The 18,099-nt window shown below is 43.4% G+C and overlaps 1 protein-coding gene across 12 annotated transcripts in view; it reads left to right on the forward strand.

Annotated features, from left to right (window-relative positions):
* Nucleotides 1-18,099, forward strand: part of ncam1a (neural cell adhesion molecule 1a) — a 294,012-nt gene that overhangs the window by 219,663 nt on the left and 56,250 nt on the right. For 7 of the 12 annotated variants that reach the window (XM_029690814.1, XM_029690815.1, XM_029690818.1 and 4 more), the window contains exon 9: nucleotides 16,952-16,981. The exons of the other annotated variants lie outside the window; for them this stretch is intronic. In XM_029690814.1, coding sequence (XP_029546674.1) covers nucleotides 16,952-16,981 — 30 coding nt within the window. The remainder of the gene's footprint in view (nucleotides 1-16,951; nucleotides 16,982-18,099) is intronic. 12 annotated transcript variants of the gene reach the window in all.

Consider the following 18,099-nt stretch of genomic DNA (forward strand, 5'->3'; position numbering starts at 1 on the left):
GTTTCCTCAAGTCCACGATCATCTCCTTTGTTTTGTTGCCATTGAGTAAGAGGTTTTCCTGACACCACACTCCGAGTGCCCTAACCTCCTCCCTGTAGGCTGTCTCATTGTTGGTAATCAAGCTCACTATTGTTGTGTCTGCAAACTTGTTGATGATATCGTGCACCAGCTGCTGTTTACAAATATACATAGACCTCCACCCCTTGTCTTTCCAGAGGCTGCTGTTCTATCGTGCCGGTACAATGTAGGTCCCGTGTGGCTCAGTTGGTAGAGCATGGTGTTTGCAACACCAGGGTTGTGGGTTCGATTCCCACGGGGGACCAGTATGGAAAAGAAATGTATGAAATGTATGCATTCACTACTGTAAGTCACTCTGGATAAGAGCATCTGCTAAATTGACTAACATTTTTTTTTTGAAATGTATAACCTGTTCATGTTGTCGTTCAGCCACGACTCTGTGAAACACAAGTTATTCATTTTTAATATCCCGTTGGTAGGATATACGTGCTTTAAGTCCGTCCATTTTATTATCCAATGATTGTACGTTGAGTAATAGTACCAATGGCAAAGCCACTCGTTGTCTGAACCTCACAAGGCATCCCAAGATCCTTCCACAAAACCTTTGTCTTTCCCCTGCGAATGACGGGGATGAGGGCCTATTCGGGTGTCTGGAGTAAATCCCTGTCCTCCGACTCATTGAAGAAATATTCTTAGTCCAATTCAAGGTGAGTAATCGCTGTTCTGATGTCGAGTAGCAGCAACATTGGTGAGAAAGTCTTAACCCACTCTTCACGCTAATTTTTAATCTCACTTTCACACTCTTCCTCTGCTTTGCTCTTTTTTCTCTCTAGATCTCTCTCTTACTAGGACAGTCTTACCAAATCCCCCTGCAATTACTTGCACCCCTGCAGTTCCTCTGTGTTGCTAACAGCACTCTTAGTAATCATTAGCACTTTTTAAAGGGGCTTTGAGGTCCATGGAAGGATTGGGGCAGAAGGCATTTTATAGAGGGAGGAAATGGGTTTTATATGCAATTGGACTCAGTGGAAAGTAGTATTTATTTATTTTCCAGTCAATCCCTAGGTCAGTGTGTCCCATGCAAACCTTATTTTGCAAGTCATAGTTTGGTTTGTACGTCATTACCTTAAAATCTTGGACGTTTAAATGGACACTTGACAAGCAAGGTATTTCTAAACATTTTGTGAATAAGACCGTGCTTTTTGTTAACAGCATTAGCATTTTCTTCAAAGAGCAGATTTGGTTCCAGATTGCGTGTCTACATATATTTATGAATCTCTCTCACCCCCAGCGTTACGCTCCTGTTCTCCTTTTATGTCCTTGAATAATACTTTTACAGTTGGACTGCCGATCAAAATTTAAAGCGCTTATTTAACCAGGTAGGCTAGTTGAGAACAAGTTCTCATTTACAACTGCGACCTGGCCAAGATAAAGCAAAGCAGTGCGACACAAACAACAACACAGAGTTACACATGGAATAAACAAACATACAGTCAACACAATAGAAAAAGTCTATATACAGTGTGTGCAAATGAGGTAAGATAAGGGAGGTAGGGCAATAAATAGGCCATAGAGGCGAAATAATTGCAATTTAGCAATTAAACACTGGAGTGATAGATGTGCAGAAGATAAATGTGCAAGTAGAGATACTGGGGTGCAAAGGAGCAAAAAAATTATAATAACAGTATGGGGATGAGGTAGTTGGATGGACTATTTACAGATGGGCTATGTACAGGTGCAGTGATCTGTGAGCTGCTTTGACAGCTGGTGCTTAAAGCTAGAGAGGGAGATATCAGTCTCCAGCTTCAGCGATTTTTGCAATTCGTTCCAGTCATTTGCAGCAGAGAATGGGAAGGAAAGGCGGCCAAAGTAGGAATTGGCTTTTGGGGTGACCAGTGAAATATACCTGCTGGACCGCATGCTACATGTGGGTGCTGCTATGGTGACCAGTGAGCTGGGATAAGGTGGGGCTTAACCAGCAAAGAATTATAGATGACCTGGAGTCAGTGGGTTTGGCGACGAATATGAAGCGAGGGCCAGCCAACGAGAGCATACAGGTCGCAGTGGTGGGTAGTATATGGGGCTTTGGTGACAAAACGGATGGCACTGTGATAGACTGCATCCAATTTGTTGAGTAGGGTGTTGGAGGCTATTTTATAGATGACATCACCGAAGTCGAGGATCGGTAGGATGGTCAGTTTTACGAGGGTATGTTTGGCAGCATGAGTGAAGGATGCTTTGTTGCGATGTAGGAAGCCGATTCTAGATTGAATTTTGGATTGGAGATGCTTAATGTGAGTCTGGAAGGAGAGTTTACAGTCTAACCAGACACCCAGGTATTTGTAGTTGTCCACATATTCTGAGTCAGAACCATCCAGAGTAGTGATGCTGGATGGGCGGGCAGGTGCGGGCAGCGATCGGTTGAAGAGCATGCATTTAGTTTTACTTGCACTAAAGAGCAGTTGTAGACCACGGAAGGAGAGTTGTATGGCATTGAAGCTCGTCTGGAAGTTAGTTAACAGTGTCCAAAGAAGGGCCAGAAGTATACAGAATGGTGTTGTCTGCGTAGAGGTGGATCAGCGAATCACCAGCAGCAAGAGCGACATCATTGATGTATACAGAGAAAAGAGTCAGCCCGAGAATTGAATCCAGTGGCACCCACATAGAGACTGCCAGAGTTCCGGACAACAGGCCCTCCGATTTGACACACTGAACTCTATCAGAGAAGTAGTTGGTGAACCAGGCGAGGCAGTCATTTGAGAAACCAAGGCTGTTGAGTCTGCTGATAAGAATGTGGTGATTGCCCGAGTCGAAAGCCTTGACCAGGTCGATGAATACAGCTGCACAGTATTGTCTCTTATCGATGTTGGTTATGATATCGTTTAGGACCTTGAGCATGGCTGAGGTGCACCCATGACCAGCTCGGAAACCAGATTTCATAGCGGAGAAGGTACGGTGGGATTCGAAATGGTCGGTGATCTGTTTGTTAACTTGGCTTTTGAAGACCTTAGAAAGGCAGGGTAGGATAGTTATAGGTCTGTATCAGTTTGGGTCTAGAGTGTCTCCCCCTTTGAAGAGTGGGATGACCGGGGCAGCTTTCCAATCTTTGGGGATCTCTTATGATACGAAAGAGAGGTTGAACAGGGTAGTAATAGGGGTTGCAACAATTTTGGCTGATAATTTTAGAAATAGTGGGTCCAGATTGTCTAGCCCTGCTGATTTGTTGGGGTCCAGATTTTGCAGCTTTTTCAGAACATCAGCTATTTGGATTTGGGTGAAGGAGAAATGGGGGAGGCTTGGGCAAGTTGCTGTGGGGGGTGCAGGGCTGTTGACCAGGGTAGGGTTGGCCAGGTGGAACGCATGGCCAGCCGTAGAAAAATGCTTATTGAAATTCTCAATTATTGTGGATTTATCGGTGGTGACAGCGTTTCCTAACCTCAGTGCAGTGGGCAGCTGGGAGGAGGTGCTCTTATTCTCCATGGACTTTACAGTGTCTCAGAACTTTTTGGAGTTTGTGCTGCAGGATGCAAATTTCTGTTTGAAAAAGCTAGCCTTTGTTTTCCTAACTGCCTGTGTATATTGGTTTTTAACTTCCCTGAAAAGTTGCATGTTGCAGGGGCTATTCGATGCTAATGCCGTACGCCACAGGATGTTTTTGTGCTGGTCAAGGGCAGTCAGGTCTGGAGTGAACCACGGGCTATATCTGTTCCTGGTTCCATTTTTTTTTTAATGTGGCATGCTTATTTAAGATTGTGAGGAAAGCACTTTTAAAGAATAACCAGGCATCTTCTACTGGCAGAATGAGGTCAATATCCTTCCAGGATACCCGGGCCAGGTCGATTAGAAAGGCTTGCTCGCTGAAGTGTTTTAGGGAGCGTTTGACAGTGATGAGAGGTGGTCGTTTGACCGCAGACCCATTACAGATGCAAGCAATGGGGCAGTGATCGCTGAGATCCTGGTTGAAGACAGCAGAGGTGTATTTGGAGGGCAGGTTGGTTAGGATGCTATCTATGAGGGTGCCTGTGTTTACAGATTTGGGGTTGTACCTGGTAGGTTCATTTGTGTGAGATTGAGGGCATCAAGCTTAGATTGTAGGATGGCCAGGGTGTTAAGCATGTCCCAGTTTAGGTCACCAAACAGCACGAGCTCTGAATCAATTCACATGTGTCCAGGGCACAGCTGGGGGCAGAAGGGGGTCTATAGCAAGCGGCAACGGTGAGAGACTTATTTTTGGAAAGGTGGATTTTTAAAAGTAGAAACTCAAATTGTTTGGGCACAGACCTGGATAGTAATACAGAACTCTGCAGGCTATCTCTGCAGTAGATTGCAACTCCGCCCCCTTAGAACTGTCAATCTTGTCAGAAAATGTTATAGGTAGGGATGGAAATTTCAGGGTTTTTGGTGGCCTTCCTAAGCCAGGATTCAGACACAGCTAGGACATCCGGGTTGGCAGAGTGTGCTAAAGCAGTGAATAAAACAAACTTAGGGAGGAGGCTTCTAATGTTAACATGCAGGAAACCAAGGCTTTTACTGTTACAGAAGTCAACAAATGAGAGGGCCTGGGAATGGGAGTGGAGCAAGGCACTGCAGGGCCTGGATTAACCTCTACATCACCAGAGGAACACTGGAGGAGTAGGATAAGGGAATGGCTAAGGGCTATAAGAACTGGTTGTCTAGTATGATCAGAACAGAGTAAAAAGAGCAGGTTTCTGGGCGCAGTAGAATAGATTCAATGCATAGTGTACAGGCAAAGGTATGGTAGGATGTGAATACAGTGGAGGTAAACCCATTCATTGAGTGACGATGAGAGAGATATTGTCTCTTGAAACATCAATTAAACCAGGTGAGGTCACCGCATGTATGGGAGGTGGGACAGGAGGGTTAGCTGAGGCATATTGAGCAGGGCTGGAGGTTCTACAGTGAAATAAGACAATAATCACTAACCAAAACAGCAATGGACAAGGCATATTGACATTAGGGAGAGGCATGCGTAGCCGAGTGATCATAGTTGTTGTAGCACCTGTTGTGGAAAACTATTGACTCAAATACTTCTCAGATACCAGAGCTTGTGAATTCAATTAGACTTTTATCGCAGAGAACAACAAAAGCTGAGCACCTCCATGGAAGACTGCCTTCTCATTCTTAATGCTTGGCCTTTATACATTTTTACCTTTACATAATGTCATCACCCCATTTTCTTTGTTACATACTTTCCATTCTCTTATTGGCTCAGATATTGGGGCATAGATTCTATTGGTGGCATGACATGCATACCCCTTAGCTAATGTTCCTGTCCAAAGGTCTTTAAAAGTTCAGACCTACATTATCAATGTATGCTTAACTTGTGTGCGTGTCCAGTAGCCTTCACAAGATCAGATATGGCCCAGACCATTCACGTCTTGTTAGTTTACCTTGTCTCATCTACACAAATTCTGCTTACGTTCTGTTCTTTATATGTCCAATGGTCAATTCGATGTTGATCTAGCTTGGACACTCACATAGGTTTAGCCTTCATTCTGCTTACATATGTCTAATATTTAAGCTTATATTGATTATTCTTTCTACTTCAAAGAGAACAGTATAGGTTACTGAAAATCATCAGATTACTGGAAAATCTCCAACACCCCCTCGTGCGGGTTACGTCGGCAGACCAGTCATGATGGATCAGCAGGGGTCCGTGTAGTAAAAGGGTCCAGGCCAATTGGCAAAATAGGTATAGTAGCCCAAGAAATTGACTGATGGACCACTTCAGCTAACAGTCCGGTATGCTCTAGACAGCTAGTGGGCCATGGCCAGCAGATGGGCATTCAGGGGACGTTGCGACAAAGGAGCCTGTTGAAAAAAACCCTCGGGCAGATTACGTCGGCAGTCCAGTCGTGATGGATCTGTGGGGCTCCGTATCGGCAATAAAAGGGGTCCAGGCCAATTGGCAAAATAGGTATTGTAGCCCAAGGAGTGACTGATGGACCTCTTCAGCTAGCCGGGAGATAGGCTAGCTCCAGGCTAATTGGTGCTTTCTTTGGGACAGAGACGTAAGCCAGGAGAAGCCAATCGGATAGCAGCTAGCAGCTAGCCAGGTGAAGAGGTTCAGAGTTGCAGTAGGAATCCAGTGATATGGAGAAAAAGGAGTCCAATAAGCTCTGGATTGAAACACGCTGTACAGACTGGCAGGAGTTGTCCTGGCTAAAGGTTAGCTGATGACCGCTAGCAGTGGCTAGCTGACAACTAGCTAGTAGCTAATTAGCTGGCTAGCTCCTGTTGGGGGTTCCGGTTCTAAGGTAAAGAATGATACATTACACACCAGAATCTATACTGTATGTGAATAGCCCGCCTCTAGGTATATTCCTATCATGCAAGGATGTCAGAATGAAAGGCATTATCACTGTTCTGTGTTTAGAGTCAGGCAAATAACCTAATTTCAAGCCTATTGTTGTGCTCTTATTGCTGCATTCAGGTGGTGGTGTTGGCTTTTCTAAAGCCATCTGTTAGTGGTCGATTCTGATTGAATTGTGTAAGAAAAGTAATAGGTATAAGGGGACTGGCTGATTCACTCCACCGTATGTCAGTAATTGTCCCTTGAATAACACTTGGAAAAGTTGCCCTCTATTTCTTGCATAGAATCTCAAAGCATGTTTCTCCACAGAGAACTCTATACAGTTGAAGTCGGAAGTTTACATACACCTTAGGCAAATACATTTAAACTCAGTTTTTCACAATTCCTGACATTTAATCGTAGTAAAAATTCCCTGTCTTAGGTCAGTTAGGATCACCACTTTATTTTAAGAATGTGAAATGTCAGAATAATAGTAGAGAGAATGATTTATTTCTGCTTTTATTTCTTTCATCACATTCCCAGTGGGTCAGAAGTTTACATACACTCAAGTAGTATTTGGTAGCATTGCCTTTAAATTGTTTAACTTGGGTCAAACATTTCAGGTAGCCTTCCACAAGCTTCCCACAATAATTTGGGTGAATTTTGGCCCATTCCTCCTGACAGAGCTGGTGTAACTGAGTCAGGTTTGTAGGCCTCCTTGCTCGCACACACTTTTTCAGTTCTACCCACACATTTTCTATAGGTTTGGAAGTATGCTTGGGGTCATTGTCCATTTGGAAGACCCATTTGCGACCAAACTTTAACTTTCTGACTGATGTCTTGATTTTGCTTCAATATATCCACATAATTTGCCATCTATTTTGTGAAGTGCACCAGTCCCTCCTGCAGCAAAGCACCACCACAACATGATGCCACTCCCGTGCTTCACGGTTGGGATGGTGTTCTTCAGCTTGCAAGCCTCCCCCTTTTTCCTCCAAACATAACGATGGTCATTATGGCCAAACAGTTCTATTTTTGTTTAATCAGACCAGAGGACATTTCTCCAAAAAGTAAGATCTTTGTCCCTGTGTGCAGTTGCAAACCGTAGTCTGTTTTTTTATGGAGGTTTTGGAGCAGTGGCTTCTTCCTTGCTGAATGGCCTTTCGGGTTATGTCGATTATAGGACTGGTTTTACTGTGGAAAGGGATACTTTTGTACCTGTTTCCTCTAGCATCTTCACAAGGTCCTTTGCTGTTGTTCTGGGATTGATTCGCACTTTCCGCACCAAAGTACGTTAATATCTAAGAGACAGACTGCGTCTCCTTCCTGAGCGGTATGACGGCTGTGTGGTCCCATGGTGTTTATACTTGCGTATTATTGTTTGTACAGATGAACGTGGTACCTTCAGGCATTCGGAAATTGCTCCCAAGGATGAACCAGACTTGTGGAGGTCTACAAAAAAAGAGGTCTTGGCTGATTTCTTTTGCTTTTCCCATGATGTCAAGCAAAGAGGCACTGAGTTTGAAGGTAGGCCTTGAAATACATCCACAGGTACACCTCCAATTGACTCAAATGATGTCAATTAGCATATCAGAAGTTTCTAAAGCCATGACATCATTTTATGGAATTTTCCAAGCTGTTTTAAGGAACAGTCAACTTAGTGTATGTAAACTTCTGACCCACTGGAATTGTGATACAGTGAATTATAAGTGAAATAATCTGTCTGTATACAATTGTTGGAAAAATAACTTGTCATGCACAAAGTAGATGTCCTAACCGACTTGCCAAAACTATAGTTTGTTAACAAGAAATTTGTGGAGTGGTTGAAAAACGAGTTTAATGACTCCAACCTAAGTGTATGTAAACTTCCGACTTCAACTGTATATTATAATTGTATATAACAGGACTTTCAAGACCAGTCTTACTATGGTTGAAAAAAGCATCACCAGCGGTGGACTCCGATAGAGGTGCCAGTTTAGATATAGGTACAACTGTCCCAGCACTCCGGTTCAAGGACGTAAATGAACCATAGGAAACAGGGATACAATTCACACTTTATTGCCACACCACACAGACACACACAGAGCAAACGGGAAGAGAAAAGGACTTGTGTAAGTGTATAGGGTAAATCCACTTGAATTCAATCACTTTTTGACAGCACACCTTTTGATTTGAATGAAACCTTCCATACATATTTTCATGTTGTAGAAGTGCTCAGAAAGTGACTTTTTGGACTTCAATGCCTAAACATTCAAGAGATAAAGGTGTTCAAAGTCTTCATCACTGGAAAACATAAACTGTTGAGATTTATATTATTTAAAAGCTTACAAACAGGGTTGTCAAACTATTTCATAATTTCTAGATTCATATATTTTTTTATTACTTTAAGGGCAATAATCCAAAACGGTTAAACAAAGCTACAACATGCGAATATGAAAAAATCTGTTTACTCGTTTATGGAAGCCCAAGGCAAAAACATTTTTTTTTTTTTAATTACTCTTGGAATTCTTGTTTGAACGACTTAAATCTGTTTTGATCTTTCAAATCTGTTTTGGAATACTGACTGTCCAAACAGCAAGTTGCAAGGGACTAAATCGGATTTGTGTTTCTTCAGACAACATTTATTTGCGGACGTGGCCACGCTAATTGTGAAAGTAACAACGGGTGTATGTACAGTGATGTAGGATGATTGGTGGTGCTCGTGCTTCCTTATGCTCAGTTTAAAAAAAAAATTTTTAACCTTTAACTAGGCAAATCAGTTAAGAACAAATTCTTATTTACAATGACGGCCTAGGAACAGTGGGTTAACTTCCTTGTTCAGGGGCAGAACGACAGATTTTTACCTTGTCAGCTCGGGAATTCAATCCACCAACCTTTTGGTTACTGGCCCAATGCGCTAACCACTAGGCTACCTTCATTGGACGTTTCTCAGTTGCAAAATGGGTCAACTTTGAGACTCTTTATCTCATGAATCTTTTGGCATTCATGTCCAAAAAGTAACTTTCTGACCACTTCTTCTATGGGCTAACATGTATGGAAAATGTTGTTTAAAGCAAAAGGGGTGCTGTCAAAAAGAGATTGAATTCAATTGGATTTACCCTATAGTGAAGAGTGGGTGTGTGGTCAAAGGCACACTAAACACCAGTCGGGAGTCCAGAGGCAGGATTGCCAATGTGGAAAGGGTCCAGATGTGAGTGGAGGGCAACAGTTTACAGAGGTTGTCTCAACCGGCCCTCCTGGAAACAACAAAATAGTTCAGGGGCAGACTTGAGTCTCCAACCTCAGGCTAGGCCACTGATTGACTGACTGGGTCAGCTGACTCTGTCCCCTGGCAACCTGGTCCCTAACACATAGGTGTGAAATGGCCTTCTGCAGCAGGACAATAGACTCAGCCTTAAGGCTCATCTGCTGCTGGACCTGAGGCACTGAGTGGGACTCTGGTTGGAGAGTTGGCTTGAGTGTCATGTCCAGGCTAAGCAGGTCTGCAAGGGCTGCAGGCAGTGTAGGGTCCAGCATCGGAATTGAGTCCGGTGTTGGCTGGTCCAGGAGGGACACTAACTGGAGTGATAGTTGGGGTGCTGGCTCAGGTGCACTAGTGGCTGCAGGTCTGGCTGGCAGTCTGGAGGTGGAGCGCTGGCGCTTACTGGTATGGCTGCAGCTCTGACGACGTCTCGGTTCGCTGGAGCTCTGTTGGTCGTAGGGCAGTCTGCAGCACTGACAACTGCTTTTCTGGCTCAGGTGGTGCTTGTGGTGGCACTGGCTGCGGTGCATGTTGAGCTGGCTAGTGAACCTGCTTAGCCTCCGATGGTGGCTGTTTGACAGCCGATTAACTGGCTTGGGAGCCGGTGGGGCCACTGGCTGGAGCACCTGTCCCCAGTGATTTACTACCCTCTGTAGTGCCTTGTGGTCGGAGGCCAAACAGTTGCCATACCAGGAAGTGATGCAACCTGTCACGATGTTCTCGATGGTGCAGCTGTAGAACCTTTTGAGGATCTCAGGACCCATGTCAAATCTTTTCAGTCTCCTGAGGGGGAATAGGTTTTGTCATGCCCTCTTCACAACTGTCTTAGTGTTTGGACCATGTTAGTTTGTTGTTGATGTGGACACCAAGGAACTTGAAGCTCTCAACCTGCTCCACTACAGCCCCGTCAATGAGAATGGGGGCATGCTCGGTCCTCTTTTTCCCTGTAGTCCACAATCATCTCCTTTGTCTTGATCACGTTGCGGGAGAGGTTGTTGTCCTGGCACCACACGGTCAGATCTCTGACCACCTCCCTATAGGCTGTCTTGTCGGGGATCAGGCCTACCACTGTTGTGTCATCGGCAAACTTAATGATGGTTTTGGAGTCGTGCCTGGCCATGCAGTCATGAGTGAAAAGGGAGTACAGGAGAGGACTGAGCACGCACCCCTGAGGAGCCCCCGTGTTGAGGATCAGCATGGCGGATGTGTTGTTACCTACCCTTACCACCTGGGGGGCGGCCCGTCAGGAAGTCCAGGATTCAGTTGCAGAGGGGGGTGTATAGTCCCAGGATCCTTAGCTTAGTGATGCGCTTTGAGGGCACTATGGTGTTGAACGCTGAGCTGCATTCAATGAATAGCATTCTCACATAGGTGTTCCTTTTGTCCAGGTGTGAAATGCAATAGAGATTGCATCTTCTGTGAATCTGTTGAGGCAGTATGCAAATTGGAGTGGGTCTAGGGTTTTTGGGATAATGGTGTTGATGTGAGCTATGGCCAGCCTTTCAAAGCATTGCATGGCTACTGACATGAGTGCTACGGGTTGGTAGTCATTTAGGTAGGTTACCTTAGTTTTCTTTGGCACAGTGACTATGGTGGTCTGCTTGAAACATGTTGGTATTACAGACTCAGACAGGGAGAGGTTGAAAATGTCAGTGAAGTCACTTGCCAGTTGGTCAGCGCATGCTCGGAGTACACGTCCTGGTAATCCATCTGGCCCTGCGGCCTTGTGAATGTTGACCTGTTTAAAGTTCTTACTCACATCGGCTGCGGAGAGCGTGATCACACAGTCGTCCGGAACAGCTGATGCTCTCATCCATGTTTCAGTGTTACTTGCCTCGAAGCGAGCATAGAAGTAATTTAGCTCATCTGGTAGGCTCGAGTCACTGGGCAGCTCTCGGCTGTGCTTCCTTTTGTCATCTGTAATAGTTTGCAAGCCCTGCCATATCCGATGCGCATCGGAGCCGGTGTAGTACGATTCGATCTTAGTCCTGTATTGATGCTTTGCCCTGTGATGGTTCATCAGAGGGCATTTCTTATAAGCTTCCGGGTTAGTGTCCCGCTCCTTGAAAGAAACAGCTCTACCCTTTTGTCTCAGTGCGGATGTTTCTTGTAATAAATGGCTTCTGGTTGGGGTATGTACGTACAGTCACTGTGGGGACGGCGTCATCGACGCACTTATTGATGAAGCTCATCGGACTAACCCTGGGACATTTCCCAGTCTGTGCTAGCAAAACAGTCCTGTAGCTTAGCATCTGCTTCATCTGACCACTTTTTTATTGACAGAGTCACTGGTGCTTCCTGCTTTAATTTTTGCTTGTAAGCAGGAATCCGGAGGATAGAATTGTGGTCAGATTTGCTGAATGGAGGGCGAGGGAGAGCTTTGTACGCATCTCTGTGTGTGGAGTAAAGGGGGTCTAGAGTTTTGTTTTCCCTCTGGTTGCACATTTAACATGCAGGTGGAAATTAGATTATACCGATTTGTTTCCCTGCATTAAAGTCCCCAGCCATAAGGAGGTCCGCCTTTTGATTGAGGGTTTTCCTTTTTGCTTATGGCGGTATACATGTCCAGGCCAAGCAGCTCATTGACTGCGGTCTTAGTGCCAGCATCCGTCTGTGGTGGTATGTAGACGGCTACCCAAAATACCTCTGAAAACTCTCTAGGTAGATAGTGTGGTCTACAGGTTATCATGAGATACTCTACCTCAGCCGAGCAAAACCCTGAGACTTCCTTAGATATTTGGCACCAGCTGTTGTTTACAAATATACATAGACTGCCATCCCTTGTCTTACCAGAGGCCGCTGTTCTATCCTGCCGATACAATGTCAAAACAGCCAGCTGTATGATGTTCATGTCGTCGTTCAGCCATTACTCGGTGAAACATAAGATGTTACAGTTTTTAATGTCCCGTTGGTAGTTTAATAGGTCATCGGTCATCAATTCTATTTTCCAATGATGTCATGTTTGCCATTAGAACGGATGGCAGTGGGGTTTTACTCGCTCGCCTACGAATTCTCAGGAGGCAGCCCGACCTCTGCCCACTTTTTCCCTGTCTTCTCTTCACGCAAGTGACGGGGATTTGGGCCTGTTCCCGGGAAAGCACTATATCCTTCTCGTTGGACTCGTTAATGGAAAAAGCTTCTTCCAGTTTGTGATGAGTAATCGCTGTTCTGATGTCCAGAAGTTATTTTTGGTCATAAGAGACGGTGCAGCAACATTATGTACAAAATAAGTTACAAATAACGCAAAAAACAAACAAAATAAGAGTTTGATAGGAACACTTAAAATGTCCACCTATCCAAGTTGAAGGATCATGAAAAGCAATTGCAAGTCATTGCTATTCCAACAAACACAGAATAGATAGCAAATTGCCAACCTAGCATTTATCCTCAGTTGACCTGGGACTAGTGGTTGCCAGGCTTGAATAATACATTTTCGAAGCTTTCGTACACTGGTGGGCTCTATTGGCTTCTTTGACAGCACCGGTAGCTGGAGGCTTTGGTGTTTAAAGAGGATGTGTTAATGTCCTGCAGCATTTCCCTCACTAAAAGGTCATGCTTGACTCCCTAATACGTAGCGAGGTAATGGGCTGGCTGTGAAGGAGGCACATAATGATGATGGGGGGGTGAAGTTTCCTCAACTCTGATCTTGGGTCAGTTTTGTAATTTCCTCACTAATGGTTAAGGTTAGTATTAGGGGAGGGAAAGCTGATCCTAGATCTGTATCTAGGGTAAACTTCACCCCAGAGCCATCAAGATGATGTGGGGGAGGGTGTCAGAACACCTGCTGTACCAGCTCACACTCCCTTCAATGACCAATGGCCAGATATGACAATACAATCCAGAATATCAATTAAGTGACAATATAGCATGGTGGAACATCTCCAGTTATCTCCAGCAAGGTAATGGAGATGTTCCACCATGCTATATTGTCGCTTAATTGATATTCTGGATTGTATTGTCAATACAATGCAACAAATCTTTATGTCATTGAAGGGAGTGGTTAATACCTTGCTGGAGATAACTGGAGATGTTCCACCATGCTATATTTATCACATATAATTTGAACAGATTTTCTAATAATAATAATATTACTGACTATAAAAGCTTTATTGTTGCTTAATTGATATTCTGGATTGTATTGTCATATCTGGCCCATCTTCCCTTCTAGTTAGGTGTAAAACACGTATAATGCTGTCCTCCCCTAACACGAATGATCCACCTGGATAACATTGCTTCGTCACCGCTCAGTAACGCCAGGGTCTATCCACTTTGTATCTGTCTGCCTCTTTCTTTTTCCCCTTTCCTAGTGTCACAGAGGATTTGATTTAACTCCCTCTGTAATGGGAAAATCCTGCTGTTCCTGTGATAAAGGCTTTCAAAGATTCTATTGGTTCATTGTCATTCCACCATCGATCATTGGACGAGTCCCCTTCCGCCTCGCTCCCTCTTCCATTCATGTCCCTTTTGATATATCAGAGTTGTGGATCAAGTCTGTGAGACCACACACTACGAATGCATATTCATCATGACACACAATGGCAGAAATGTCATTTTCCACCAAAGAATGAATCTATTGATTCCTAATGTATCTCAAACTAAAAGGGACTGCTTTTTGAATCTCACCCTGTCCTGTCCAAATTACTTGAGGAATAGATCCCATTTTTTGCATGAAAACCACCTGGCAAGGTTGAAGGTTTTTGGACAGTCTTTCAATGCAGCAAGCTTCAGGGGTTCTATAACAAATTATTTTAGAAAGAAAAGTTTAGAAAAGGTGTTCATTTAAATGTGTGACATTAATTGATATTAAAGTTGGTGGGGCAAACTCAACCAATTGTTTTCAGATGCGTGCCACTAAAGCCGCTACACTACTCTTAAACAATACATTAATTGCACTATAACAGTGACAAACGGTAGCCACAAACTGTCATGGCCTACATAAAGCTGTCCCGACAGAAGAGCTTTCCTTTCAGCACCATGGAGTGAATCCTTACCACCGCTACACCTGGTTATCAGCGGAGCCTCGTCTGGCAGCGAAACAGTTAATTCACCTCATTTACTACCTTTTTAAAAACTATAGCTGATATGGCTTACGTGTTTAAATAAATATGGTTTCTACTGACTCCTTGTGGATTTGTGTAACTCGATAAGAACATTCTCCTTCAATAATAACGAATGCCGATATGATTTTTGACTTTTGAACCAGACACACACACTACTCAATTTATGTTCAGTGAATTCATAATCTTTGTTCTTATCATTAGCACTTAGCCCCAAGTACAAGCAGGTGCAAGCAAACGAGCAGCGACGAGGTAGTCGTATTTGTTCAGCACTTTCAAAATGGACACCGACAGATTCAGACATTTTAGTTCAGATAAATTCAGCAAGATGTTGAGACCTTAACTTTCTCTCTCTCTGTGCGGGAGGAGGGAGGGGGGAGGAAGAGATGGGGGGCCACTTTTATAGACAATATACTGACGCATAGTCAGCGCATTGCTCAAACAAAACGACTCTTGTAATATCAACTGGAAATACATGGATCAATTACTGAACCATATGTTGAAAATAAAATATTTGAATGGGAAGAGACTCATTGGCAAACATGGTTGCAGACCCAAAAACATTTATATAGCATCCCCTCCTCGTGAAAACCACATTAGCTAATTATAACACACAAAGTAAGCGAAACAATGAAATGCATCATTCCAACATTACCTAAAATTATGAATACGATACTAATGACATGGACCTACAGATATAAGCAATATAACAATTAAGATGTACAAACTATGGCATAAGGAAATAATGAGTGGATAAGAGGCAAGACGCAATTTTGATTGAAGATGAGCGAGCTAAGACGAACGTAGTCAATATGCCTATTTGTTCAGCACTTTTGAAATGGACAGTGACAGAATTCAGCTGTTCTTACAGTATTCTCCCTGTACACCAAGTCAGAACCGTAGGATAAATAACAGTTGTTTTGAACGTGACAGAAGTCATGCTGGATTCACAGCATGACCAATGTTTTCAACCTTTTCTAACCCATGGTGTTGCGTATGAATGTTTATCCCTTTAAGCTGCTAAAAGAGACCCTTTCAGACAATGGTTTAAATCCTTAAATCCAGACTTGGACCACACACCACCTCCACCGAATAGCAGGCAGGGGAAGCAAAATAGTAATTGCTTTGCGACACTTGCAGTTAGTCACTGATTCCTTCCAAACCACTCATTGTTGACGTAGTGTCCCCATGAGTGACACAACACTGAGCCAATCACGGCTCAGCTAGAGAATATTACCAACACCTATGCTCTGTATTTTCGCTGGCTGCCCCTCCACCACAGAAAGCATTGAGCTAGGATGAAACACCTGCATTTTGGAGCAAGAAAGATGCGGCTTTATTAACGCAAGGATTATTAAAACATGTTTTACATTGTTTGCAAACTCATGTGACACTGCTTAATGTCAAAATAACATGCAAAATAGGCCAAATTATATATTTTTGTATTCTTTTTTGCTAAACTGGTGGGGTCATTGACGGCCCCACCTGCCCTGAATGACGGGTCACCACTGACTAAAGGTAATAATGAAGATGTATATTATCCTGATAACAATATTGGCTACTATTTAGCAAAGTCCAATCAGTTACCCATTACGACTTCTCAAAATTAGCCTCAATGGCCTTTGTCTCGTTCCCTGCATTTGCATGAAAAGTGATTTAGAGCCTCCCATAATGTATTGCAGAGGACTCCATGGTTTGGCATTTGATCACTTGTCAGCGTGCATGTCCCGTTGTGCAGGTGGCCTTTCACCCCCTCCCAGACATGTCTCCTCCTGAATAGTAGCCATGTAGGAATGCTGTTGGCATGACACCCCTCGTCACAGAATATCACAAATTCCCCCATCAAATTAATTTTTTCATCATTTTCCAACCTTGAAACTGTATCCAGTGTATGTCCTTTGGTTGTTGATGATGCTGTTGTTTTGTTATCGCTTGTGATGGGATGATAACATGGAAAACAACTTAAAGCTGAAGCTCTTGGCATTGATTAAGCTGTTGAAAGTAATAATAGCACAATGCTTGAGGGCAATTTTAAAACAAAATCTATAACAATATTGTGCTCAAGTAATAGCCTTAACTTTGCCTGAAGACCTACAGTAAATGTTACGTCAGTGTTAGGCTCTGTTGTTCACCTGTGAGGGTTTAATCACCTAAAATAAATGGTTAAATCTAAATGTGTGAGTAAAGCTTCTTTAACGTATATTTTCTCATTAAATTTCATGCATCTTTGTTTTGAACATGAGCTCATTTCATTGGACTGCTACAGGTAAAATCCAGCCTGCATTGGCAGCATCTAACATGTGTGGTGTTTGTCCCCTCAAGGCTTCTTGGACTCGGCCTGAGACATACGAGGTATGGCTACTAAACACGTAGCCAGATCCTAGATTCAGTGCCTAACACCTAGCCAGTCTCATAGTAGACTAACCCTGTTCACTACAGAGCATTCGTGTTGACTTTCTCTCCAGTCTTTCCTCAAACTCCCCAAAATCTGGCACCAATGCGATTCCAGACTAATGAATTCAAATTCAGGAATATGAAATGAGACGCTTCCTTTTGAAAGATAATTTTTCATTAAATGTTTTGATTGCTAATTTGCGACTTGCCCTCAAGTTCAGTCCCTCATATTGATTCCTCTCATAAATTTGGTTTCATAACCACTTATTACGAGGGCGTCGACAGTTCCCACAAAGCAGTTTGCCCCAAGAGTCCTGTCAAGGGACTGGGGCTAGCCAGGCACCATTGGAAAAACCTAAATCAGCCAACACTGTGCTCTGCCGTGGACCAAGCCCAGCCAATCTAGCTGTGCCTTTTTGAAAACACTAACCAGCCAAACTGTAGACTGCACAAATAAAACCCTAAAATAGAGATGTCCCTTAATGCTGTCTAATCCACTGCTTGAAAGAAAGAAAAAAGACGAGGATAAAAGGCGATAAGATATTTTATAGTAATGTGATGCCAGACAAAACCAAAACCAACATATGAATTCAACAAATGCTTATGCCTTTGTGGTGAATATCCGAGGCATTTACTCAACCACCGCAATTCCTCTGTCACACAAGGCATAACTGTTGTTTTGTTTGGTTCAGTGTATGAATATTCATCAACATGTGTGCTGTGTTTATATGAATGATTCAGTGACATATGGATGGTGTGTGTGATGGGGAAAATTGGATTCCCAGAGCTTTAACTCCAGATTAAAACTAGTTAATCATCTTGCAAGCCGTTTTAAACCTTTCATGAATCCCACTGCCTTCACAAAAAAATACTAAGTTAAATTCACTGGAAAAAGCATATTATTAATTCAGGTCTCAGGTGATCAATACTCTAGCATCCAACCATGAATTCACATCAGAAAACTGAATGTCAGTTTTCAACCCGTTTTCAACCTCAGTTCAAAAAATGGGACTGCTACCATGTAGCCTAGATAATTGCCCGACAGCCAGGATAACTTTATAACTGAAATGTTGATC

The sequence above is a fragment of the Salmo trutta genome, chromosome 15, assembly GCF_901001165.1.
Source record: "Salmo trutta chromosome 15, fSalTru1.1, whole genome shotgun sequence".
Classification (NCBI taxonomy): Eukaryota; Metazoa; Chordata; class Actinopteri; order Salmoniformes; family Salmonidae; genus Salmo; species Salmo trutta.